General features: G+C 44.9%; 1 protein-coding gene across 2 annotated transcripts; it reads left to right on the top strand.

Moving 5' to 3' along the window:
* Window positions 1-1125: 1125 nt before the first annotated feature.
* MTMR2 (myotubularin related protein 2) lies at window positions 1126-26340 on the top strand. Of its 2 annotated transcripts, none has more exons than XM_077298463.1 (15): window positions 1126-1303; window positions 5352-5458; window positions 5929-5994; window positions 7149-7243; window positions 8263-8373; window positions 8455-8556; window positions 9456-9539; window positions 9654-9803; window positions 10169-10357; window positions 18727-18912; window positions 19836-20042; window positions 20128-20220; window positions 20851-20964; window positions 22015-22191; window positions 24269-26339. In XM_077298463.1, the coding sequence occupies exons 3-15, from the start codon at window positions 5937-5939 to the stop codon at window positions 24416-24418; spliced, it is 1716 nt and encodes a 571-aa protein (XP_077154578.1). In that variant the 5' UTR covers window positions 1126-1303; window positions 5352-5458; window positions 5929-5936; the 3' UTR covers window positions 24419-26339. The 2 variants fall into 2 exon arrangements, with proteins under 2 accessions (XP_077154578.1, XP_077154577.1); XM_077298462.1 differs by lacking the exon at window positions 1126-1303 and adding an exon at window positions 2462-2546 and having other exon boundaries at window positions 24269-26340.
* Window positions 26341-27784: the final 1444 nt, after the last annotated feature.

Here is a 27784-nt window from a genome sequence, read left to right as displayed (position 1 = left end):
TTGTAGCCTATGCTGATAATGGGACAAGTTTTACTACAAACAGCTCAGATGACTATAACTGACTATTATAAATACATTAATTCATCTATATCTATTGTTTATCAATTTATGAAATATAAAGAAAACAATGTTAGTACAGATCAAAATCTAAGAATTATCATATCCAACTGTTTCACAAAAATACTGACATATCTATTTTTTCGTTCAGGCCAGCTGGACCTGTGGCTTTAGTTCTCTTCTGTGGCATTCCCAACAGGCAATCACCGATGTGGACAATGCCGTTTTTGTGATTTCCATATTCAGGATGCTGTATTAAGTATTGGTCCCTGTAAACATAGGGTTACACAATTTATCACCTGTAAAACAGATTTTGTGGTTTATGTTGTTTTTTGTCCCTGCAAAAGGTTCTACATTGGGAAAACGATAAGAAAACTCTATGTTCGTTTTAGGGAACATTACAATTCTGTAGAATCTGGAAAAGGTGTTCCCAGGTTAATCCAACATATCCGGGAATGCCACAGAAGTAATCCCAAGGTATTAACCTTTGCAGGGATTGAGAAGGTTTCTTTACCGAAACAAGGAGGAGATTTACAGAAATTGTTACTACAGCGGGAAGCTAGGTGGATTTTGAGAACTAAAGCCACAGGTCCAGCTGGCCTGAACGAAAAAATAGATATGTCAGTATTTTTGTGAAACAGTTGGATATGATAATTCTTAGATTTTGATCTGTACTAACATTGTTTTCTTTATATTTCATAAATTGATAAACAATAGATATAGATGAATTAATGTATTTATAATAGTCAGTTATAGTCATCTGAGCTGTTTGTAGTAAAACTTGTCCCATTATCAGCATAGGCTACAAGAAATAGGATATAACATTTTTTCCTATAGACATTCACATTAAATGAACGTAGTAGGATTGGAAATTATTTTTATATGTGTGTAAAACTCACATTTCGTTTTGGACTCAGCTAGCTTCAGGGTAAAGACATGTTATTATCTATGTATCCCTGTTTTAAATGTATATTCATATGTGTGTTTTTAATTATGCTTTTAATTTGCACCTGTTGCTGCTCACGCTGATTGGGGTGAACCATGCCGGGAGGGCGGTGTTTCACACTTACCTCCCCAGGCATCACTTCCTCTCGGTGTGGACCCGTAGAAGCGCCGTTGCTTGGCGTGAAACGGCCGTCGTCCCCTCTCCCCGCTCACCTCATTTGTCGTTGTTTCCCCCGTGCCGTGAAGATATGTTCACATTCATGTTACTTCAATAAAAGGACTAATCCGCACTACAGGTTCGGTGAGTGTTGCCGCATTTTTTTCTTTTTTACCGCGAACATAAAGAAATCACTTAAAAAATATGTTTTTGTGCAGTTTTTTTCCTAAATTGATTTGCAAGTCAGGTTCGTAGCAAAAAAATGACATGTTGCTTCCTTTTACCAATGGGATAAAAAGCACCATGTAATCAACAATTATTATAATATAAATAATGTAAATAATAATTATTATTAGAGTAGATGTGTTTTCCCATTGAAATCAAGGAAGCTTAGTAAAAGAAATTCTAAAGCCTTTTTTTATTTGGATTTTGGAGCAGAGCATTGGCGCCAATTTTAATCATTTTGCACTACAGGCGGTATTTTTGTGCTGTCATATACAGGGTGGGCCATTTATAAAGTTGCATCCAAAATGGCAGACATCAAAATGGCCGCCATGGTCACCACACATCTTGAAAAGTTTTCCCCCTCCCATATACTAATAATGTGCCACAAACAGGAGGCTGATATCACCAACCATTCCCAATTTATTTAGGTGTAGCCATATACATTGCCCACCCTGTAGTTATGTGCCCTACAATAACATCGATGATAATTCTGTCCTCACAGGCGATGGCTGTAGTGTCCATAGTCCGACTGACCGAATGATTGAAAAAGAATTTAATTGTGCATTATAATAATTAATACTAAAGTATCAATAGCAAAAGCGGTAATTGCTTTTAATAATAATAATAATAATAATAATAATAATAATAATACATAATTGTATTTATATAGCACCAACAATTGCTTTTTATTATTAGTGTATCAGCATATTTGGGCAAGTAGTGGGTGGATGCCACACTTTGGCTGAGACCTACGTCGTGTGTTATGGTGCCACAAAACATTGCAGCATAATGAAATCAAATGCGGTTACATCGTAGCCAGAAAATGGCGAGGTGCCAATCGCTGAAGAAATTATTCAGTGAGTTTTGGATTTTATTTTTTAAGCAAAATGTGTATTATGGTCCATAGCAACAGTGTAAAATAAAAACAGGGTTTTGCTGCCCATAGCAACCAATCAGAGCGCAGCTTTCACATTTGCAGAGCAGGATTCCAAATAAAATCTACGCTGTGATTGGTTGCTACGGGCAGGATGTGTGTGGCGCTTCCGCTGGCGCGCCCTCTAGCGTCAGTCCTCCCTTCTTTCATCCAGCCCAGAATCTCGCGAGATTTGTTTCAGGAAGTGGTGAAGAGCCGCCGGGCGAATCCTCCTACTTGTCAGTGCGGGTGAGGAGGGGACAGGAGCCGGGGAGGGTTTGTCCTTGTGTCTGTGGGTGGGAGAGAAGGGCGCTCCGGAGCGCTGTCTGAGGGGGGGACGTGATAACTCCACCACGGGAACAAATGATAGGAGTTGTAGTTTTGGAGAGCCGCCCCGTGTGCTGTGCTTGGACTACATGTCCCAGCGGCCTCTGCGAGTCCTAGGGGTTGTGGGACTTGTAGTACATATATGAGTGTGTGTATGTATATATATATGTGTATATACACACACACACACACACACACACACACACACACACACACACACACACACACACACACACACATATATATATATATATATATATATATATATATATATATATATATATATATATATATATATATACATACACACACACACACACACACACACACACACACACACACACACATATATATATATATATATATATATATATATATATATATATATATATATATATATATATATATACATACATACACACACACACACACACACACACACACACACACACACACACACACACACTCACACTGAATGTGCTAGGGGTTGTGGGACTTGTAGTACGTGCGATATATACCGGTATATATATTGAATATTATGTTGGTGTAAATAAAGCTAAATCCTGAAATATTGGAGAATTATTAGACCTCTGTTTGCTGTCAGTGAATTGGAAGATTTGCGCTTTTCGGAGAACCCGTCACTACTGATTTGTAATTTTTACCACTGCTATTTGACGTTCCCCATAAACCACCCCCAAAAAAACAATTCTAAGACCTCTGCACTGTGCTGTTCCGCAATTACCCCTCCTGGACATGCAGGACCACACTGACCAGTAGGAGCTACACCGGTTAATAGGATCTGTCACTGCGCAGTCTTGACAGTGTCCGGTGTTAATCAGATATTTACTAGTGTGGGGACAAATCTTATTCCCATCCCCCCTTTCATGGCTGTCAGTTTATTTCCAGGAGGAATAATAGAGGACAGCTGTACGGTTCGCTGTAAAGGGATTGTTTTGTATTTTTTGGGGGGAGTGTTGTTAAAAGTTGGCACAGAAGGGCATTAATGCACATCCGTGCCAGGGGTCAGCGTCTATGGGCAGCGATCAGAGCCAGCTGGATGCAGTCGTCAGTCACTGACTGGTTTAGTTGCCAATTTGTCCGAACACCGTGGCCCGTAGCACTTCCCTCGGCATGACTGCAGGGCGCCGATCAGCGGTGATTGCAGCCTTCTGATTAGCCACTATCACTGCCGTCTTGCTGCCCTACGATACCTCGCCACAGGGCGTCTATTTCACTGTATATGTTGTAGTACTGCATTATATAGCACAAACAATCGCTCATGCAAGTCCCATGGGGTGTAAAAAAATAAATAGTGAAAACTTGTTTATTTTGTTAAATAGCACCATTAATTCCAGGGTTTTACAGACATTGTCAGCACTATCCCCATTGAGGCTCACAGTCTAGATGTAAAAAGAATATATTTGTTGCATATATATATTTTTATTGTGTTTTTTGTTGTTGTTTTTTTTTACAAAATTAAGGAAAAAAAGCAGTTTAAATCGCTATTGTTTTTCTGTTCAAAAAATAAAGAAATAAAAAAAAAAACCGCATATTTGGTTCTGCTGCATCATAAGAGGCCATATTATGAAGGTATAAAACTACACGAAATGATAAATCATGTCAAGAAAAAAAATTGCTTTAATTGCTTTTTTTTTGTTAAGGCACCTTTAGCAAAAATGTGATAAAAAGCAAGATCAGACATCCCGAAAACATTATCAATTAAAACCCAGCTCGCCATGCAAAAAATAAAAAGCCCTTATAGGGGTCCATTGACTGAAAATAAAAATTACAGGTCTCAGAAAACTGCGATGGAAGCAATTTTTTTTTTTTCTTTTTACAAAGTTCTGATTTTTTTTTTTTTTACCATTTAAAATAATAGTGAAAAAGGATACAAATTAGCGATCACGGTAATTGTACTGATCTGGGGAATCAAGTTACCATGCCGTTTTTACCGCACAATAAAAGTTATAAAAGTAAAATCCGAAAAAATACAGTTGTGCATTTTTTTCCTCCGCTATTTTAATGCCCTTTTTTTTTTTTTTACCCTTCTTTTTATGGTGTCACTGCGAACTACAACTCATTCCACAAACAAAAAAAACAAACAAGTCCTGATATGGTCTTGAGGTTGTAAAAATAATAATAATAAAAAAAGTTATGACTCTTGAAAGAAAGGTACGGACAGTTTTTGGGGGTTTATGAGAACCTGGCAGCTGATAGGTGCGGAGCGATTTATTGTGGCATGTGTGACACTTCGGAGTTTCAGAGTAAAACATACTTAAAAAGAGGCTAGTTGGCTAGGTGGGTCGCTGGCAGCTTCTTCCACCCGCTGCCCACATGGAGCGACAGGTCTCTCTATAGGGAGCGAACTGTCAGTGCAAATTATAAACCCTATAGATGCTGTGAAATTCAAGAATCAGCATGCTGGGAGTTGTAGTTCTACACTAGCTGGAGCTCATCGTCTCTGGTCCTGTGAAGCTGGTGGTGATCACCTTGGGAAATGTCAGGGTTGGGTTAGTTGGAGGCAGTCACACCCTTTATAAATATACGTCTGCACTGCTACGTTCAGCATTATCTCTCGGGGACAACAAACCTCAAGTGTCTTCTGTACATCACCGAGGAACAAAGCCTGACAACCGAAACCGGTTCAGCGAGCAGAAATGTGTGAGTGAGGGGTTGTGTGACGGTAAGAAGCCATAATAACCATAATAACACCTTTACTGTCAACAGGACCGAAGAAGGAGGATGATGTGACTGTCCAGGACTATGCGACTGCACCCGGGTCCCAGATACGAGATTTCTGCACGGAGATACCACAGTGCCTTATACCTACAAAGGTGAGAATGTTAGAGGGGATGTCCTCATCTCATAGCGAGAGTTGGCTGGGGCAGCGCAAGCACACATCACCGTCCTGTAGGCATCAGCCATTCTTTAAAGGGGTTGTCCAGGACTGACAAATTGATCACCTATCTTTAGGATCAAGATTAGATCCACAAGGGAAAATGGTGCTTCTGGCACCACAAAAAAAAAAAAACAGCAGTTAGCATCACTAACATACATAGTGTTCAGAGTCGGGGCACCACTGCTCCATACACTACTCCTATTGAAGTGAATGTGACCTGAGCTGCAGTACCCAAGACTGGCCACTGCACGGCGCACCGTCATGCTCTATACACTGTTTACTTCTGGCTGCAGAAGGTGCTTTGATTGGCTGATCGGCAGGGGTTCAGCGGAAGATGGATGTTAGGTTTTTCTCTCCTGTATCAGCTTTATAGTTAGACATCAGATTTTTTTTATGTCTTTTCAGCTGTCGTCATGCTTGCTGGGATGGAGGAGCTGCTGCTGCTACCGGGAGAGGTGGTTAAAGATATGGGTCAGTATTTTTCACACTAGGGCTCTACATGGCGACTTTGGCCCCGACACAGGTCGCATGGACATAGATGACTAGGTGTCGCTGCTACATTGCTGCACAATACAAGTGAAGGGGGTCACGTTGTTATCCTCGGGGTACCGTGACAAGCCAGCGGTAAAAAGTCCAGCCGGGTCTGATTACGACTTGCTTGTTGAGGTACCCAAGGCGACCCAATTCACATATAGATCTTTGACTGGGCGACCTGTGTTGCGCCGAAAGTCACCTTGTAGCCCCAGCCTAATTCTACTATGGCACAAATGACAAAAATCCTGCTTGCTCACCTTAATTGTGTCCATACAGTGCAGGCAGCTGAGCGCACATTTGGCCTCGGCTATTATTCCCAGCTCCATGCCTATCGTGCATGTGTAAGTGGAGAACAAAGGATTGGGCATGTTGAAATCCAGCCTGCCCAATCCTTCTATAGTCCAACGTCTACCACCATGGACACTCAGAACAAGACCATACACATTAGGTCCTGTCTCAGTGGGGTCACCTATAGGGCTCATGCCTGCAGTGTTATAAAGATCCATAATGTGACACCTGTAATTTCCATACTGGATGCCTGTACGCTCACTGGTGCGTTACGCAGACCTCGAGGGTCCGCAGGTGCAGCCGTACAGGGTCTGTGTATTCTGCTTTACTGTGTGCGTGAAACGGTATATTGAATTTTGGATTATTTATGTAGGAAAGGGGTTGTCACCAAAATGCATGTATTTGGGGATAAAAATATTTTTTTCAGATGGTTTGCATTAATAATGTTGCACCATTTGGCTTTTACAGGCTTTTTGTTTCCCGGCATGTTCACCTTTCATGTGGTCCTAAATCAGCTGAGAGCAGGTTAGAAAAAGACAAAAAGAGTTAGAAGCTGTCCTGTCAGACCCTGAGAACGAGCTCACTGGTATAGTCTCAGATAACTCATTCAGCCATAGGCAGAGCGACACTGAGGCTATAGATGGAAGTGGTGGAAAAAATGTAATGTAACGCAATTGTAAAAAATGTTTTTTTCGTAGCTTCAAATACATGCATTTAAGTAAGAAAGTCTTTCCCACATAGTGGACAACCCCTTCAAGTTGCATTTTGGTATTGACTACTGCTCCTTTCCTTCTCTCTGACAGCGAAGGACATCTCTTACATCTGTCCGTTCACGGGGGCCATACGGGGAAGCTTCACCGTCACCAACTACAGAATGTATTTCAAGAGTTTGGAACGGGTACGTCTATAGGGGTAAAAATGAAAAATTTGAAGCAGCGGCTCGGTGCAAACCCCGTCTGATTGCTACTTTCGTTTTCCAAAGTCTGTCTGAAAAACGTGAGCTAGAATCTGACCAGTATAACAGTTTAACAACTCCGCTACCTTCAGGCTGGGGCTACGCGGCGACTTGGGCAGCGACGCACGTCTCATCGCTGAGTGCCCCGTCTACATTGCAGCAGAACGCAAGAGAGTTGGGTTGCATTGCCACCAGCAAAAAGTCAGAATGGGTTGACTTTGTTTGTGATTTGCTTGTAAAAGTCGCAGTATGTTGCAAATCACAATGGACCCCATTCACTTGTACGGTGCTGCGATGTAGAGGGGGAATACAGCAATCTATGGCCTCAAGGTTTGTGTCGCTACCAAAGGTACCATGTAGGAAGCTGTGCTGAGCAGTCTCGTGTCCATCACACGACCAAGAGTTTTATCCCCTGATAGTAAACATAGGTTTTCCTTGAAAATGGTGAAAAAAAAGAACATAAAACATAGTGAAATATTTACAAAGGTTTATATGCTGAAATCAGAATATACCTTTAATGTTCGTCAAGCATGTCATTACATTCAGATCAGGTGTAGATAGAGAATGCTGAATTTCAACATGCCTGATCACGTTCCTATAGGAAATAACTAGTGTCTCCCCATTGAATACATGCATGCTCTGCCAAGCCTAGCGTATGTGTTTACTTCTCAAATGAGTGTCTTTCTGATTGTTATATAGGCACCTTTTTAAAGGGGTTAAAAACAATGGCTGCTACGGCGCCATACCTGTCCACGGGATGTGTGTACATTGCAGCTTTGCTCTATTGAAGATGCGATTTTAATGACAACCTTTGCTCAGGGGTCCTTGTTGCCGGACCCCCATCACTTCTGCTTTTATAGCACTGCCAGCCTATGTTCTGGACTCACAGGGTTCATCGTTGCTCAATCGTTGCCTGGCAAGTGGCAGTAAAGTCCGCCGTGTAAATATTATCTTTCCATTAGGACCATCGCTTGATACTGGATGCTCCTCTCGGAATCATAAGTCGCATTGAAAAGATCGCCGTATCTGCCGGACGCGGAGAGAACTCTCATGGGGTTGAAATTGTCTGCAAGGTAAAACCCTCTGCCATAAACGACAGGTTACAGTATCGAGGAAAGATATTTTTCCAGTTCTTACACTTTTTTTTTTTAAAGGACATAAGAAACATGAGATTTGCTTACAAGCAAGATGGACGCCTTCGAAAATCTGTGTTTGAAAGTCTCCTGGGTTACGCTTTCCCTTTAAGTCACGAATTGGTAGGATTGCTGTGAGCTTTAGGTCACTCTGTATACAGAGGGCACATCACTAGGATATGCCGTCACGCATATAACTGATGGAGGTCTGACATTTGGGGGTCCGTACTGATTTGGAGAGTGAAGAGGCCGCCGTGCTGGTTCAGCATTGCAGCCGTCTCACTCACACCATCTCCCCTGCATAGATGGCCGCCCGAGGGCTGCTGTGCGGGGAAAGATAATGTTATATAGACAAGACAAGCATTCGGTCCCGGTTATCAGCCCATGTAAACAGCCACTGAATGAGCAGGGCACTTGAGTCATTTGTGCCGGCATCAAAATCATCGGTATCCGTAGTGCATCGCCCCATGGAAACGCTGCCAGTAACGTGAGGCTAGATGGGAACCAAACCATGGTAACTCTACTTCCCATGCTGCAACTTTTCTTACAGGGGTGGTCCACTACCTAGACAAACCCTTTATAAATTAAGAAATGAAGCAATCCCCCTTGTAAAATAATAATTAAAAAAATGCTCACCTTCCATACCGGCATTGTAGCAATGTCGGCGCCGGATCTGCCAGGATTTGCATGACATTAGCTGCATTGCTCACATTACATAACAATCAGTGGACGCTATCAGTGTGATGCGCTCTCACTTCCCTCAAACGGAGGAGGTGAGAGCGCAGAAACCCAATTTCATCCACTGATTGGCTGCAGGGTTCACATAGCATATCAATGACTGGCGGACCCCAGCACCACGATCATGGAACAGTCCCAGTGCGGGAGGTTTTACAATATTTAAAAAGGGGCTGTGCTGGTAGTGAACAACTCCTTATATCCAACTAAAAATGGGTCACTTTAAGTAAAAAAAAAAAAAGTATAATGTCTTTTACCCATAACCTGTCACTATTCTCCCTTTCCAGCCTTTGTTTGCCTTCGAGTATAGAGAAACCTTCTCTGAAAATGGCTGGAAAGTTTATGACCCCATCACAGAATACAAAAGGCAGGTGAGTGGTTATTATTGCCTTTACCTTTGTATGCTGAATATGGAATAATGTTTAGAACTTTATTTCCATTTTTTTGGTACTTTTTTAGTGCTTATTTTCTACCTGTTCTTGCAGGGGCTGCCCAACGAAAGCTGGAGAATTTCCAGACTGAACGATCGGTACGAGCTATGTGACAGCTATCCGGCAATGCTAGTCGTCCCAGTGACTATGTCTGATGACGAATTACGGAGGGTGGCTGCATTCAGGGCCAAAGATCGGATTCCTGTGTGTACACAAGTATAAAACTGAGTGGGGGGGCGTTATAAGGAAGGAGGTTATGTTGATAAGACTGAAATTTTCAGCTGCACATTTTCTGCAGTGGATTTTGTGATGAATCTGCAACAAAATCTCCTACATAATCCACCTATTTAACATGCAGAATTTGCTGCGCATTTGCCATGATTTTCAGCACATAAAATTACAGGTCAATTTCCACTACAAACTCAGAGATCCCCCCCCAGCACAAGGCACAGCGCACTGTATCCCTTTTGACTGGTAGTCTCAGACTATACTCAGCATACATTTGTTTTAGGAGTTATTTAAAGCCCCATGTTGGTTGATATTTATAATAAAGATACCTTCATACTTAGGTTCTATCATGGATTCATCCAGAGACTCAGGCTTCCATCGTGCGGTGCAGCCAGCCCATGCCAGGAGGCAGTGGGAAGAGGTGCAAGGAGGATGAGAAGTATCTGCAGTCCATCATGGACGCCAACGCACAGTCCCACAAAATATTTATTTTTGATGCAAGACCTAGTGCTAATGCCATCGCAAGTAAGGTAAGTCACAGTTCAAGATTTAAAAAAAAAATGTAGACATTCATAAAATTTGCTTGTCACCATTTTTTTAAACATTTTTACACCGATGGAGCTGTTCAAGAACTTGTGTTTTTTCGTGATGACCTGACTGTTTTATTGATACCATTTTGGGATGGTTTTATTTTTATTATTGCATTTTTTTTTTCTTTTTGCGGTGTCATGACCACAAGAAGAAAACGTAGTTTTGGCTTTTCAACTTTTTTTTCCAACAGCTTTAACTTATCAGGTTAATTATTATATACATATATTATATTTTATAGTAATAATCACAGACAAGCACGGCCATGCCAGGCACGGGGTCTGAGACTGATTTTGTCTTTTAAGGGTTTATAGCAATGGGGGGAGCTCTACTCTGCTGAATGCTGTTAGCGGCAGATGATAGCTGTGTAACAGATCCATCCTCAGCTCCGGAGCTTAGATAAAAAAAACGGGCACCCGATATTGGATGTACCAGTATATGCTATGTCGGGAAGGGGGAAAATAAATTGACCTCTCTTGTCGTTGATCTCTGAGGAAAGCCAATTACACATGTCCGACATTCATGGTCTGAGTACGAACCACAATGTTTGAAGCATCCGCTTCAATGTGCAGCCGAGATATGTGCTAAAATATATATATATTTTATTTTTTTTTGCTGTTTGTGCATATATTTCTTTCTCGCTTCATTGGGGGACACGGGTAACCATGGGTGTATGCTGCTGTCGCTAGGAGGCTGACACTATGCAAATAAAGAAGAAGTAGCTCCTCCCCGGCAGTATACACCCTCCAACAGGCACCAGGCAACTCAGTTTTTGCCTAGTGTCTGTAGGAGGAGGACCTGGATCTAACCCCAGATCCGCATTTCTTTTACAGGGATTTGTTGTGTGTTATTAATCATTTCCCCCTTTCTTTTTCAGACTCTTTCTTCAGGGTAACAGGGTGCAGTTTTCTCACCCTGTTTTCCCCACTTTGAGCGACCGAGAGAGCAGTGTGGTTTCACCCACATCGTACCCTCTCGGACCCGCTGGGCAGGACTTCGTCCCCTGTCACCCCTTCGGGTGTTCAGGGTGACCTTTTTGTCTCGGTGGCCAGTCCTTGCCCTTTTCCCCTCCTCATCCCTCTCCTCGGAGTGGGCTGAGAGGAAGACGGCGGTCACTTCCAGTGACCCTCTCCCCCTGTTTAGGGGTTGACGCCGTCTTCTGCGCCAGAGCTCATGGCGCGGGAAGGAGGACTTCATTCGCAGGACCCTCTCCTCGAACAAGGGCTCCTGACGCGTTCCTTGTCTTCAGGTAGGGTATCTTCAATCAACAAGTTCCTTCAAAACTCGCGCCCATTTTTCGGGCGCGCGCGCACCATTCTCCTTCTCTGGCGGCTTTTCAGCGCCCGGCTTGCCACGCCCCCCCTGCGTCTTTGTCCTGCCCTGCGTCCCCGAGGGCACGCCTTCCCCGAAGTCCAGCACTCTCGGGGGCGTCTTTTTCTCTTGGGAGTTTTTCCTCCCTTCTGCGCTTGGACTCGCCCACCTCCGTCGCTTTGTTCCCACGCTCCACAGGCCGACTTCCTCTTCCTGCTGCGTCTCCGTCGCATCGTGTGGGACACGAGGATCCCTGGGGGACACAGACTCCTGCCGCTGTCGCTGTTTTTTTCAGTAGGCTTAGCGTTACTGCCCTCTCGGGCTCTACTCCTCCCTGCAGTACTTCTCAGCACCTGCGGTACAAGGTAATACCTCTATCTATGTCCGACCCCGCACCTGGCTATTCCACTACGGTCATCCACTACGCCTGCGCTCACTGTAAGAAAAAGTGGGCCTCAGGTCAGTCTTCTTTCTGCCCGTCCTGCGTTCCTCCTATCATGTCCGGCCCTCAGGAAGCTCCTAGGTCCCGGGATGAGTGCACCCCCCCTCCCCCGGAGTGGGCTGTTGCAATGTCTCAATCAGTGTCAGACCTGACTAAGGTTTCTCAGTCTCTGTTCCAGGCACTTGAACGTATCCCGCTTCTCTCTAATGCCACCAGTGCCATGAACGCCTCTCACGGCGATTCGCTCGCACCTGTCCAAGACCCTCACAGAGGCAGACCTGAGAAAAGAGACAGAAAAAGGACCCTATCTAGATCCGCTTCCAGTTCCCCAGACCACACCGGGATACCCCTATCTACCCGCTCCCCTTCCTCGCAGGCAGACCTCGGGTCTGACGTGACTTCTCAGTCGGAATCTGACTCGGATGCAGATCAGACTTCCGGAACACAGGATATGGTCGATAGCCTTATTTCGGCTATTATTCAAACGCTTGATCTTAAGGAGGACGAGGCAAGCTCTCAGGACGTCTCCGTTGCGTTTAAACGGATTAAACGTCCCTCTAGGTTTTTTCCTAATCACAGGGAGTTTGACAACACTACCTCTACACACTGGGAAAACCCTGGTAAGCATTTCCCTGGCAGGAAACTGCTAGACGTTTTATACCCTTTTCACTCCGACCTTGTCAGCAAATGGTCTGAGTCTCCTAAGGTCGACCCGCCTGTGTCCAGACTATCTTCTCAGACGGTTTTGTCTATTCCGGACGTGGCTTCTCTTAAAGACCCCACGGACAGACAAATCGAGGCTTTAGCCAAATCGGTGTTTGAGGCTTCTGGGGCCTCCTTCTGTCCTATTTTCGCCTCTTCATGGGTAGCGAAAGCTGTGTCAGCCTGGGCCAAAACCCTGCGCAGAGGCATTTTGGCCTCTGCTCCTGCTGAGGAACTGTCTGATTTAGCGGATCAGATTTCTCTTGTGGGTAAATATCTCATGAATGCCTCCCTTGATGTGGCGGCCTGCTCTGCTAGGGCTAACAGTAACATTGTGGCCATTCGCCGGGTCCTTTGGCTCAAAGCGTGGAACGCAGATCCTGCTTCTAAAAAATCCCTCACTGGTCTGCCCTTCCAGGGTTCTAGACTCTTCGGCATGCTGCTGGATCAAGTGATCTCGGACGCTACGGGTGGTAAGAGTACCTCCTTACCCCAGTCCAAGCCTAAACGTTCCTTCAACAGGAGGGGCCCCCAGTCCTTTCGGTCCTTTGCCTCCTCAGGAAACCCCAATCAGGACCGCTCTTCCTCACAAGGAGACCGGAGGAAGCCTTCTTTCAGGCCTCCCCCGCGCTGGAGAGCTAAGAGCCACCCCTCAAAACCATCTGGATCTCGGGCCACAGATTTGCTAATAAATGACGGGTCGCCCCCACCTGGAAATCCTTCCAGGGTGGGAGGCCGGCTTCTTCTGTTCTCAGAAGTTTGGCTATTGGTAGTCGACGACGCCTGGGTCAGGGAGATCATCACTTCCGGCTACAAGATAGAATTTTCTTCGCCCCCAGGAAGTCGTTTCCTGCTCTCTCGTCCTCCCAAACAGTCCTCCCATCTCCCAGGGCTTCTCCTGGCCGTCGATTCGCTCCTCGCCTCAGGAGTCGTTGTTCCGGTTCCTTATCGCGAGCGGTTTTCAGGTTTTTACTCGAACCTGTTCGTAGTTCCAAAGAAGGACGGCTCTCTTCGTCCAATTTTGGATCTCAAGTGGTTAAACCGCCATCTCCGGATTTGACACTTCAGAATGGAATCACTACGCTCTGTCGTCGCGTCCATGGAACCGGGAGAGTTTCTGTGTTCTGTGGACATTCGGGATGTGTACCTACATGTTCCGATTTGCGTACGGCATCAGAGGTTTCTTCGGTTCGCGATCCAAGAACATCATTACCAGTTCACGGCTCTCCCCTTTGGACTGGCGTCTGCTCCCAGGGTCTTTACGAAGGTCATGGCAGCTGTCATGGCCATTCTACATTCAGAGGGGATTCTGGTAATCCCATACCTCGACGACCTCTTGATCAAGGGTTCGTCCCGTCGGGAATGCAGCCAGAGCCTCCAGCTTACACTGGACACTCTTATTCGCCTCGGCTGGATAATCAACTACCAGAAGTCATCCTTGATTCCAACCCAACGTCTGGAGTTCCTGGGCATGGAATTCGACACCTCTCGGGCTCAGGTCTTCCTCCCCAAGGAGAAGTTCCTTTCTCTTCGTCGGGGTGTCAGAGCACTAAAGGGCCCGAACCCTCTGTCCCTCCGCCTCGCCATGAGGGTTCTGGGGAAAATGGTCTCTTCTATGGAAGCGGTCCCCTATGCTCAGTTCCACTCTCGTCCCCTCCAGCTGGCCCTTCTGACTGCCTGGGACAGGAACCCGCTTTCCCTGGACCGTCCGTTTCGCCTCTCTTCCAAGGTGAAGCAGTCTCTCTCTTGGTGGACGCTGTCCCCCTCCATTCCGCGCGGGAGGTCATTTCTCCCTCCCCACTGGCAGGTTATCACCACCGACGCCAGCCTCTAGGGTTGGGGAGTGGTCTTTCTCCACCTCACAGCCCAGGGCCGCTGGACTGCTCAAGAGGCGCGTCTTCCTATCAACCTCTTGGAAATCAGAGCCATCTTCCTAGCCCTCATCCGCTGGGAGTCTCTCCTCTCGGGAAAGCCGGTACGCATTCAGTCGGACAATGCCACAGCCGTGGCTTACATAAACCATCAGGGAGTGACTCGCAGCAGACAAGTCATGACGGAAGTGGCAAAGATTCTGCGTTGGGTGGAGAGCCATGTTCCCTCTCTATCAGCCGTCCACATCCCAGGGGTGGACAATTGGGAAGCCGACTTTCTAAGTCGCCAAGGCATCATCGCGGGTGAGTGGTCTCTCCTTCCCTCAATCTTCAGCCAGATTTGTCAGCAGTGGGGCGTCCCAGACGTCGATTTAATGGCCTCCCTGGCAAACCACAAGGTTCCCCAGTAGGTTTCCAGATCTCGGGATCCGATGGCCGTCGGATGCGACGCTCTCGTGATCTCGTGGGCCCAGTTCCAGATGCCGTATCTGTTCCCACCCCTCCCCTTGATCCCGAGGGTCGTCAAAAAGATCAAGTCGGAAGGGGTCCGGTGCTCTTGGTAGCTCCAGATTGGCCTCGCAGGGCCTGGTATGCGTAGCTATTGAACATGCTATCGGACGTTCCATGGAGACTACCGGATCTTCTTTCGCAGGGGCCCCTCTTCCACCCGAATTCTCTGTCTCTGAATTTAATGGTATGGCCGTTGAGGGCGCGGTCTTGAAGGACGCGGGCTTTTCTCACAGCGTCATCCAAACTATGATAAGAGCGAGAAAACCGTCTTCCTCGCGTATCTACCACAGATGTTGGAAGGCCTTTTTCCGTTGGTGCGAGGACAACAGTCTGTTTCCTATGACCTTTTCCCTTCCATCCCTTCTCAGTTTCCTTCAAGCGGGTCTCGATCCGGGACTTTCCCTTAGCACCTTGAAGGGTCAGATTTCCGCTCTGTCCATCCTTTTTCAAAGAGACCTAGCCTCCCTTCCTCAGGTGAGGACCTTTATTCAGGGGGTCACTCATATAGCTCCCCCTTATCATCCTCCTGTCGAGCCTTGGGATCTCAACCTCGTGTTAGACGCCCTCCAGCGTGCACCTTTTGAACCGATTCAGGACATTTCCTTCTCGCTTCTATCTTGGAAGGTAGCCTTCTTGGTCACCATCACCTCCATTAGAAGAGTGTCGGAGCTGGCGCCATTATCCTGTCATTCTCCCTTTCTAGTCCTGCACCAGGACAAGGTGGTTCTTCGACCGGTCCCTTCCTTCTTACTGAAGGTTGTCTCGGCCTTTCACATCAATGAGGACATTGTCCTCCCTTCCTTGTGCCCTTCACCGGTTCATCCCTTGGAGAAAACCCTTCACAAGTTGGATGTGGTCAGGGCTATCCGGATTTATCTTTCCAGAACTGCTTGCTCATTGGATCCGTTCGGCGGTTCTGGAGGCATACCGTGTCCAAGACAAACATCCTCCTTCGGGGGTGAAGGCTCACTCTCCCCGGGCAGTGGGAGCTTCCTGGGCAGTTCGTCACCAAGCTTCGGCCTCGCAGGTTAGCAAGGCCGCAACGTGGTCATCCATTCGCACCTTTGTAAGATTCTACAAGGTGCATACTCAGGCTTCTGTGGACACGATCCTGGGTAGGAAGATACTGCAGGCGGCGGTTTCTCACCGGCCGTCCTAACTCCTCTTTTTCTGCAGAATATCCCGCCCTAGGGACTGCTTTTGGATGTCCCATGGTTACCTGTGTCCCCCAATGAAGCGAGAAAGAAAGAGGGATTTTTGGTTCTTACCGTAAAATCTCTTTCTTGGAGCCTTCATTGGGGGACACAGCACCCTCCCTTGAAGTTGTACCGTGTTGGCCAATGTGCCGTTGTGGGTTGGTACATAGGTTGAGTTTAATATTACTTGTTCCTACTACTGCTTTTGCACCAACTGAGTTGCCTGGTGCCTGTCGGAGGGTGTATACTGCCGGGAAGGAGCTACTTCTTCTTTATTTGCATAGTGTCAGCCTCCTAGTGACAGCAGCATACACCCATGGTTACCTGTGTCCCCCAATGAAGGCTCCAAGAAAGAGATTTTACGGTAAGAACCAAAAATCCCTTTTGTGTTTCTTCAGAAACTTTGTTATACTATGCCAGAGGCGGGACCTAAGAAGTCCCAAAAGCTTGCGTTGTAACATCATTTATTTTATTTTTGTTAGCCATTAAAAGGTATCATAACTACAAGATTATCTTGTTTTTTCACACTGATAAATTAAATAATTCACATTGAAATATAAAAAATGTTTCTAAATACTTTTGCTTAGCAAAAAGTTATGCTTTATCTACTGTCAGGATTCCAAGATGGCAGCTACCATCAATCACACCCTGTCCTAGATTTTAGATGACAGGCAGTAGGAGTAGGATGGCAGGGTGAAGAGTGAGACAGAGGTCACGTCAGAGCAGCATCCCATCAGGCATCATAAACGCTCATTGCTCCATTCAGTCAACCTGACGGGTCGTGGAGCGGAGCCAGACTAAAGGAGAAGGGCAACTTATTTATTATTTAGCTGACTGAGAACAGACATCCATCTCAGTCAGCCTGACAGATTTAGTGCATCTGTCTCGTGCTTCATGCAGTCTGTCCTAGTGCCTGTCCTGGCAGTTGCAGTTGACGTACATTTACGTCATAAATCGTGTCCTTGACTTTGATGCTGGCTCTCACGCCGAACCTGCATCTTTCCCTGCAGATGATGGCTGAGTTATTCAGCCATCATCTGCCTCTAAAAGCCACGAGTGGTAACATGTTAAATGCTGCTGTCAATCTCTGACAGTGGCATGTAACACGTCCCGACATGAGAGATCTTCATTGCAAATGCAAATGTATTCAGTGACGTGATCACGTGGCGCTGATAAGTTGCCATGACAGCTGGGGTCTGCTGAAAACTTTCGTGCTTGTCCTGACAACTCTCCTGTGAAAGCAATCAAATAGCTGGTGTTCATAGGAGACTGTAATTTTTGCCATACATAGCAGTGTTATCAGACGATCCAAGTCCACGAAGGGGACTATTAAATCAGGTAAAAATTGAGAGAAAAAAGTTTACCAAAGTCCAAAAGTTCTAATCACCCCTCTTTTGCCCCATTAAAAATAAAACAATGAAAAAAATGCACAAATATTGGCTATCACTGCGTTCATAACAGTCCAAAGGTGTAATAAGAAAAAAAATCTAAATGCTAGGATTTAGGGGTTTTTTTGCAGCAACATTGCAATAAAATGTAATAAGAGGCGATCAAAACATTGTATCTACCGCAAAATGGTATCAATAAAAACGTCAGCTCAGGCGCAAAAAATAAGCCATCACACAGCCCGATACTCTGCACAACTTACATATACCACCACCTTATAAATTCATATACTCATGAACTACACCCCTAAATCAATAGCAATCTGGTGGGTGGTTTCTATTGTTTTGGCACCTCAAGGGCTCTGCAAATGCGAAACGGCACCAGCAAATGATTCTAACAAAGTCTGCGCTTCAAAACATCACTCTTTCATTTTTGAGCACTGCCATGCGTCTAAACAGTAGTTTTCCCCCACATATGGGGTATCGGTATACTCAGGAGAAATTGTACAGCAGTTTTTGGACTGGTGTCACTTTTAGCCATTTTCTGTCATATAGACCCCTCAAAGTCACTTCAAATGTGATGTGCTCCCTACCAATATTGGTTTTGTAATTTTTGGTGGAAAAATGAGAAATTGCTGGTAAACATTTAACTCTTATAACTTCCTAACAAAAAAAAATCATTTAAAAAATGATGCTGCTGTAAAGTAGAAATGTGGGAAATGTTATTTATTAACTATTTTGTACAGCATGACCCACTGGTTTCTGGATATAAACATTGAAAGTTTGTAAATTGCAAAATTTTCACCATAATTTGTCGTGTGTACATACATACGTTTTCTAAAAATTACCTGTGTGTAGAAAAAAAAAACAAATTTGTTTTTGTCTGTTCTGCAGTCGAAAGGTGGAGGATTTGAGAGTGAGGATGCCTACCAGAACGCAGAGCTGGTCTTCCTAGAAATCCACAATATTCACGTCATGAGGGAGTCTCTGCGAAAGCTGAAGGAGATCTCGTATCCCATCATTCAGGAATCTCACTGGCTGTCTAACCTGGAGTCCACTCACTGGCTGGAACATATCAAGGTGGGCATTAAAGGGGTTGTGCCATAAACCATATTTATCACATGTCCAAAAAATATATGATAAATGTATGATCGCTGGAATACAGCTGCTGGAGCCCCCCACTGTCAAACACGTGCCACCATTGCTAATTACTGGGGGCTTAATAAAGGTGCGCCCTGTAATCAACATATCACCGAGGGATGATCTAACGAAAAAAAAATATATTTCCATGCAAAACCCCAAACCCTACCCTAAGCCCAACATGTAATTTAGAAAGAATAAAAAATTGCACCAATTTAAAAACACCACTAGATTTTGGGGTTGCCCAGATTTTGGGGCTTTTTGTTTCTCTTAAATGCCTGTATTTGGGGCTAGAAATCATTTTTGCGATTGGGTTTCATTAAAAATGTTGCAACGTTTGCTTTATATAGCCTCAGTGTTGCATTGTGTATTGCTAGCTGCAGAATGAGTTACCGTATTTGTCGGATTATAAGACGCCCTTTTTCCCCCAATATTTGGGAGTAAAGTTGGGGTGCGTCTTATAATCCGAATTATAGCTGCGTTGGAGTTTACCGGTTGTGTTGGAGCAGGGTCGCTGCTGCTGGATTCTTCTGTCAGTGGAGGCAGGAGTCAGGCGATGGTGGCAGCGGAGGCAGGAGTTGGGCGATGGTGGCAGCGGAGGCAGGAGTCGGGCGATGGTGGCAGCGGAGGCAGGAGTCGGGCGATGGTGGCAGCGGAGGCAGGAGTCGGGCGATGGTGGCAGCGGAGGCAGGAGTTGGGCGATGGTGGCAGCGGAGGCAGGAGTTGGGCGATGACTGCAGGCCCCAGGCTGATACGACGAGGTGCTCAGTGGTGCAGTGAGCACCTTCTAGTGACAGCTACGGCCACAAACAGGAGTCTATGAGATGAAAAGAAAAAGACCATCTAATGTGTTTCTTCTCTAGTGCATAATGTCCAGCGCACTGAGAATTGCTGACAAAGTGGAGTCGGGGAAGACATCTGTAGTCGTTCATTGCAGCGACGGCTGGGATCGCACCACACAGCTCACCTCGTTGGCTATGCTCATGCTTGATGGCTATTATCGGACTATCCGAGGATTCGAAGTGTTAGTGGAGAAAGAATGGCTAAGCTTCGGGCATAAATTCTTCCTTGTGAGTGATCCTATAATATTTTGCAATTCCTTTGCGTATGACCCATCTTCTCTTCTCAGATCCACAACTTCTTCTGTCATTATAGAGGGTCGGACATGGGAACAAGAATCATCCAGACGCCGACAGATCCCCAGTGTTCCTGCAGTTTATTGACTGTGTGTGGCAAATGACCCGACAGGTACGGTGCCAGAGATAAAACACTTGGTTTCCTTGATATCAGCAGTTTGCTCAACTTTACTCTAAAGTATAATGAGTAGAGATGAGCAAGAGGATTCATAAGACCCAGTCCAGTAGCCATGTCAGTAGCCTGTGGCCACGGGACAGCCTCCTCTTACCTACCTTTTTGGATCAGACATCATCATGCCATCAGGTAGGAGGCGGATTTGCCGTGCTGCTATCTGGCAGCCATGAAATACTGACCCAGCTGCTGGAATGGATCCTATGAAAGGATTTATTAATCTCTAATAAGGAGGTCGTCAAGTTCTTCCTCAATTTCAGGGGGTTTCATTAATAGCTTCCATTTGATGTGTTCACAAGGAAAAGCTGCCGCAGTGGAACATAGGGTTCCATTGTAAATATACACCACATTTATGGGACCAATTTTGGGCACTGGACACTCTGATGGCCTCCCTTGGGCTTTCGGTGCCGTCTGGCTACACTTAGCCGGTACCTGTGAACGACACACACAGCCTCCGTTTTCTAATATCAATGTCTCGCTTTAGTAAATGGGAAACCTATTTCTGTACGGCATGAGAAATGCCCATGCCACTGCTCGGCAGAGTTAACCTTACACCTTCTATGTCCTCAGTTCCCGCACGCCTTCGAATTTAATGAGCATTTCCTCCTGACTATTCTGGATCATCTCTACAGCTGCTTGTTTGGGACATTTCTCTGTGACAGCGAACAACAGAGAGTGGAAGAGGTGAGATCCGTGCACGTGACCTATAACCGTAAATGATCGGTGTAACTATTTCAGGAGGGAGTAGGGGCGGTTGTAGAAGAGTAGAGAAACGTGAAAACATGGCTGCTTTCCTCCAGAAACTCCACATCTGTTTGAACTACACTGATGCAAGCGGTGCTAAGTTGCAGTTTGGTATTTTTTTAACAAAAATTATAAGTCACTTGATCTGCTGATCGCATGTGATGTCATGCAGGGGGAGCAGCACTTCTGTTATTTTGGTGATCCGCTCCTATGATGTAGCCGAATTAAGAAATATGTAGATAAACTTTTGTCTTCAATGTTTAGAAATATTTTAAAGGCCCCCATACGCATTATTTAACAGTCGGCCGAACCCATTGATTTCGGTGGAATCAGCGAACAGTCTAATTAATGTGTATGGGAGCCTCCTGTCATGAGCTCCTCATAGAGCCTGTTCTATTTGCACCTTTTCTATTATTTCATTTGCTCTTTTATTTACGGTAAGTAAACTTTTGCTTGGCTTTGTCTTTTTTTTTTTAATCTGCTTTATGAACGTGGATTTCTTATCCAGATGCTTTCACCTAATTAATAAATTGACACCTTTTGAAATGTTGAAAAATGTTCTCTCCGTCCTTCAAAATCAGAATTTATTTTTGCGCAGTTGAAGACTAATGCGTCTTGTTTTAAAAGGGTCGTGCTTCTTTATTTAAAAGGGCGCAAATAAAAATATGAGAAATTTTGCACAAAATCAATCAACCCTCATGCTCCATTTTGAAGGACGTGTCACCAAAAAAAATAAAATACAGCAACGAATACCACAAGTCAAGGCACAAAAGAAAAGTCACTTACAAATAAATCCTGCAACGTTTTGATTGCATTCGATCCACTTTAGTATATTTTGGGGACCAAATTTACCATAAAACATTGACCCTGGCAATTTTCTTCTTTTTTGTTTTTATTTTATTTTGATTTATTTTTCATTACTTTGCAGTAGTTTTTGCCATCAGTTTCTGATATTATTTTTTTGTTCCTCTTTGTGATTCCTTATTTTAGTCTATACTACAAGAGACCATTTCTTTGTGGTCCTATATCAACAGCCAACTTGAAGACTTCGCCAACCCTTTCTTTGTGGATTACTCTGACCACGTCTTGTATCCTGTGACCAGCACTAGACATCTGCAGTTGTGGACGGGATACTACATAAGGTGGAATCCCAGAACTAAACTTCCGGTGTGTATCCTTCTTTATGTTATCTATGATACCTGTAGATACTTAATCCCAATGTTACCCAATAGAATAAGATAGGAAGAAATTTAGAAAAAATTACTGTATAAGGGCTGTTTTGTAATTCCCTGCACAGCAAGTGGCCATGTATTGTATTAGCAGCTTTTCTCCCCAGAACATAATGGGGGATTAATGGAGAGGGTGCAGGTGTATAGAGCAGGAGCTGAGCCTTCTCCACACAGTGCAGGTGCCGGCTGTGTTGTACAGCCAAAACGTGCAACTTAAATGCTGCTATCAATCTCTAACCGAGGCATTTAAAGCTCTACCGTGGTTTTTAATTTCCTAAATCAATAGTGCACATGAAAATAAGCAACTTTGTAATATATCTTATCAGAGAAATCTGCTTTTTTTGTCATTATCAAAATTCTCAGTTCACAGGTAAAATTTGTTTCAATGATTGCAGACTTTCCCATTACTGAGCTAGGAAATGACATATTGTGTGCAGAATGTTTTATGGAGAACTATAACAATCATTTTCTCTAGCTTCTCCCTCTCCATGGAATTTTATAAGCACTAACTGTCACCTATCTCAGTAATGGGGAATCTGTCTCCACTGAAAGCAGATGTTACAGATTCTACCTATAAAATGAGAAAGAAAGATCAGTCCAGTAGGAGAAAGAATCAAATTTCCCTGATAAGATATATTATAAAGTTAAGTTTTTTTTTAATTTTCATGTGCACTATTGATTTATGAAATAAGGTGTAACCGTCGGTTTAATTTTTAAGTGCCATTAACTTTGCAACAATTCTCCCATATCTATTCAATACATCTCGGGGTGCCAATGATCTGCCTTGGCAGCTTGAGGGAATTTGAAAGCCCTCTATCTTTGTCATCTTGGTGCTCCGGTAAGCCCAATGTAGGCAAACAGCTGGCAGACTCCTGGATGAGAGGTGTGTATCACCAAGGTGGCAAGTGTCGGAGATATGAAACCTGGTAAGCAGACTCCAGTACGTATAGGTGCTGAAAGGTTTAATAGGACCAGTATGGGTTCAGGGTTTTGGGAAAGACTAGAAGAGATGGGCGGGACTATCGTTCCCACCATCTAATCCTGCAGGTGCATCTGATATTATTATTATAGCGCCATTTATTCCATGGCGCTTTACATGTGAAATTTTATAAGTGCCTGGGAGTAGAGGTGGAAACACCTCTGATACTTGTGTCTGAGAATGAAAAGAATGAAAGGGAAAAGACCTGATCTGCTGCTCGTCTCTGCTGGAAGCGCAGGACTGAGACTCGGTTGGGTGAGCCCGGACCCTCTATGGGACTGCTTATTGTAATGTAATATTTTTTTTACTGGAGAAAAGATTGTTTTACTTTCTGTTGAATGTTTATGGACTCCATAAACCTTCCTGCTTGCACAAGAAACTGTTTGCCTGTGTGAACGCTGCTGACTGCCAAAGAGCGGATTCCCTACAATTGGTATTTGAAGTGCAGGCAGGAATCCCAATGACCACAGGTGATTGCTGGGTAAAACTGTATTTCTTGGGTGAAGGCAGCTGCAGCAGTGCAAGCACGGTCTAGAAACATGGAGGAGATGAGTAAGGCTACGTTCACACTAGCGTTGTGCGCCGCTGCGTCGGCGACACAACGCACGCAAAAACGCAGCAAAACGCACGCAAAAACGCTGCGTTTTGCGACGCATGCGTCGGTTTTTGCCGAAAATCGGACGCAAGAAAAATGCAACTTGTTGCGTTTTCTTGGTCCGACGCTTGCGGCAAAAAAGACGCATGTGTGGCACAACGCAACAAAAAAAAACGCATGCGTCCCCCATGTTAAGTATAGGGGGCGCATGACGCATGCGTCGCCGCTGCGTCGCCGACGCAAACCCGACGCACATTAGCTTAACGCTAATGTGAACGTAGCCTAAGCAGCTAGTCCAGGATAATCAGCACCAGCAATTACAGCAGACCCAACAGGAAACCAACATATTCCTGACCAGTTTCAGCAGCAAATGGCTCTGAACAGCTGCGGACAGGAAAGGGTTAATTTCGATAGGTTGATTGTTGTCTCTTTTCCCCATAGGACACCACCAATGGCCGCTGCAAGGATATCCTCGCCAAACGTGCCGAGCTGCAGAAGAAACTGGAAGAGCTTCAGCAAGAGATGAGCAACCGCTCGCTGTCCTCCGAGCGAGGAGGGTCGGTGGCGTCCGTCACTCAGACCATTGTTTAATACCAGTATGGTGCTCGATGTAAGGAGTTTTCTAAAGTCTTACTCATGGTTGAGAGCATAAATACATACATTTTATAGCAGACTAACACAAGGCATTGTTATAGAGAGATTGGAAGAAGAAAAAGATTCCAGAGACAGCGCCACTCTTGTCGATGGGCCGTGTTTAGTAATGCAGCTTGGTGCAAACCATATCTAGTGCTGAGACTACAGGAGTGCTGGCAGGTTTACTATAAAACCTAATACTGTGCTGCACGAGGCCGATCCTGGCTGGATAGTTTTACTATGAGAAAACATTTGATGCCGGTCTCAGTGACTCGTACCCCGCTCTGCAGGATTCACCGGTCTCTCACTGTGTGTGTGTAGGAACAGACCGGTCAGTCTACAGGATCAGGGCAGAGAGAAGGCGCTGAGGACCAAGTCCCCTATAAAGTGGCGCTCCACCTTTTCTTAACACTAGTGATTAAAGGGTATCTCTAATGACATGGCCAACTATGTCCGCCGAAGGGCAAAATCCGTCCCTGAAAAGCCAGTCTGCGGCTCACACCATCATTTCTGGCGGGAGATCGTTGGTGGTACTCTGTAAAGAGACTATCCTGTCATCAGAGACTATCCTCTAAAAAAGCTGCGCATCATCCTGTCTCTTCCGCTCCCCCAGAAAATAGCTGATTTTTCCAGGGGAAGCCATGGACAGGGATTTCTTCTGGAAACTGTAGCCATTATAGTCGTAAAGAGCGACTCTCCACCCTGGCTCATTGTGGGGGTCTCGGGTCATGACCCACATTTTATGATTTCCTACCCTTTTTTTTAGTTGTTTTCATTTAGGGAAGGTCTACACATCGAGGATTTTTCCGCTGCGCATCTGGATCAAAAGTCTGCAAGTGTTACATGTGGATTCGCCCTGGATTTTATCCCACTTTGTTGAATTTTACAATCTGCACTGCAGGTCAATTTTTGCGTGAAAAATCTACTGGACCTCTACTGTATATCATTGTGGATTTTACCTGTGCAACTAAAATCCACAGCATTTCCAACTTTGTTCAGTGTAGAAGAAAAAATCAAGTTAGATGGAAAGCATCAGCATGCTGCTCTTGATGGATCTGGTAACTGCCAAGCACCAATTATGTACCTTTAATTAAAAGGGTATTCCTAAAATATGATGTTATTCCTTATCAAAAGGATAACTTACTGATCACCTGTTACACCCCCCCAGTGATCTCAAGATTGGGGCTCTGAAGCTCAAATAACAAGCACTATCTTAAATGAAGCTGAAGAGCAGATACACATCTTCTGCTCCATTCATCGTCTATATGACGTTCGGAGATGGCAGCGGTCTGTACTACGCAGTCCCATAGACAATGAATGTCGGGGAGGTCCAGCATCACTAACTCTGCTCCATTTAAGATGATACTCAAGCTCCAGAGCTCGGATCTCTGAGGTGGGGGGGACTACAGCTGTCGGACCCCCGGCGATCAGTAGGGTATCCCCTATAATGTGGATGGAGGATCACTACATATTTTGGGAATAGCTCATTAATAGGCGCTGAGCTGCAGCACCAGACACGGCCCGTGGACAAGAGTATTCCTATACACTGCCTTTAGTGAGGGCATCCTGTAGGTGTATAGCCGGTGTGAGTCTGCTATCTGCTCCTGGGGTCCTCCAAACACCAGGACCCTCAGACAAGAGGTTCAGCTACTAGGATTGAGGAGGACAATGCCTGTAATCACGGGGCGACTGATGTAGGTCAGCGTCTCTTTGCACTAAATAGTGGTGTAGGAATGCTACAGATAACACATGTCTACAGCAGGCATTACGCTCCTCCATCTTTTTTTTCCGTGACGTTATCTTAAAGCGGTTTTCAGTTCTTTAAAAAAAAAAAAAGATACAAATATTATGATCTCACATAAAAAAAAACTGCTCACCTCTCCAGTTTCCAGTAGATCCGCTGCTGTCTTTGTGTAAAAGCCTCTGGTGATGACATGCCAGCGATTGGCTGCAGCGGTCATGTGTTGATTAGTCTTTGCCGGCATCTTATAAACGAAGACGGTAACTGGCTGCAGGAGCATTTGGGCTGGAAAAAGGGTATTAGCAATTTTTGGTATCAATATTTGCTGCTCAAGAACCTGACAATTCCTTGAAAGGGTCATTCTCATATTTATAGATGGATATTGTCGGATATTGCTTGTAAAACCAAGTGCTTTTGCAATTATGTATTAAAATTTTCAGCCATTCTTGAGATATTAACACTTATATTTTGTTTACAGCTTGTTGTCTCGGAGTCCGACCACTGCTGATAGCCAGCAGAACATGCGCAGCGCTTACACGCTCTTTTCTATTGAGCCTGTAAGTACTCGTTTTAAAGCTGACCAGGATTGCTGGAGTAGTATGCACCGGTGGTCGGTTCCTCGGTGGTCGGTTTCCTAGGCAACAGGATGTAAACAAATGAAAAGTGTTAACATCTCAAGAATGGCTGAAAATTTTAATAAGCAGTAAATTGAAAATGTGCTTTCACTATCCAACAATATTCATTAGTGGAGATGGGAATAACGCTGAAACTCTGCAAAATAGGAGCAGTGGACCCAGAAGGTTATTAGCAGTGTAAAACTGCGACACTATGTCACTCATCATGCAGGGTCTGAGGGGCGTGGCGTGACTCACAGGGTCTCTACTTAGTGGTTTCGCCTGTGCCACGTTCCGCCCTTTCGACACCATGTTTACACTCCGTGGCCGGAGCAGCCCCTGTGCCTTACGTAAATGTAATAACTATTTTAACACATAATAACCAGAGATCCGGTTCTCATATAACACTTATTTATGGCAATGTACAGCCGCGGGGGAGGTCTCACGTCAGGGAACCTCCCATCCACGGCTCTCTAACCCACGTAGTGACATAATCTGTGACTGCTGCTGCCTTACATTATTTATTGTGTCCTGACTACTGCATCTCAGAGATGATGGCGTTAATCACTCTGCATCTACTAAACCGACACCAGTCTGATCAGTGGGTTCACACGGCGCGGTAAAAGCTGCCTGCGACAAGACTGCACCTATTAAAGGGCTCATATGATATTGGAAATGGCATCTGCTTTTCTTCAGAAAACAGCGCCCCCTTGTGTCTAATGGCTGGCTCCGGTATTGCGCCATGTCAAAATAAGAAACTAAGCTGATCCTTTTTTTTTCCATCTCCTATAACCCCTTTAAATCAGTCAGTTTTTATCTCTACAGCCGGTACCAGCATCCAGATACGGCTTCATTCTGGCCACAATTGCAGCTCACATTATAACGAGCTCCTGACTTTGGGTTGAATTGTATCCTAATAGGCATATGTTCATATACAGCGCTAATAGGATGCCATTGTAAAAAAAACGG

The sequence above is a fragment of the Ranitomeya variabilis genome, chromosome 3 (assembly GCF_051348905.1).
Source record: "Ranitomeya variabilis isolate aRanVar5 chromosome 3, aRanVar5.hap1, whole genome shotgun sequence".
Taxonomy (NCBI): domain Eukaryota; kingdom Metazoa; phylum Chordata; class Amphibia; order Anura; family Dendrobatidae; genus Ranitomeya; species Ranitomeya variabilis.
The sequence above is the reverse complement of the archived record's forward strand: the minus strand, read 5'-3'. Positions and strand labels throughout refer to the sequence as shown.

What these genes read in the sequence shown, in the direction of transcription:
- MTMR2 (XM_077298462.1), top strand. Translation starts at nt 5,937, where the DNA reads ATGCTTGCTGGGATGGAGGAGCTGCTGCTGCTACCGGGAGAGGTGGTT. An exon ending in ATTTCAAGAGTTTGGAACGG is followed by an intron (nt 7,244 to 8,262) that starts GTACGTCTATAG and finishes TCTTTCCATTAG; the next exon opens with GACCATCGCTTGATACTGGA. An exon ending in ATCCCAGAACTAAACTTCCG is followed by an intron (nt 22,192 to 24,268) that starts GTGTGTATCCTT and finishes TTTTCCCCATAG; the next exon opens with GACACCACCAATGGCCGCTG.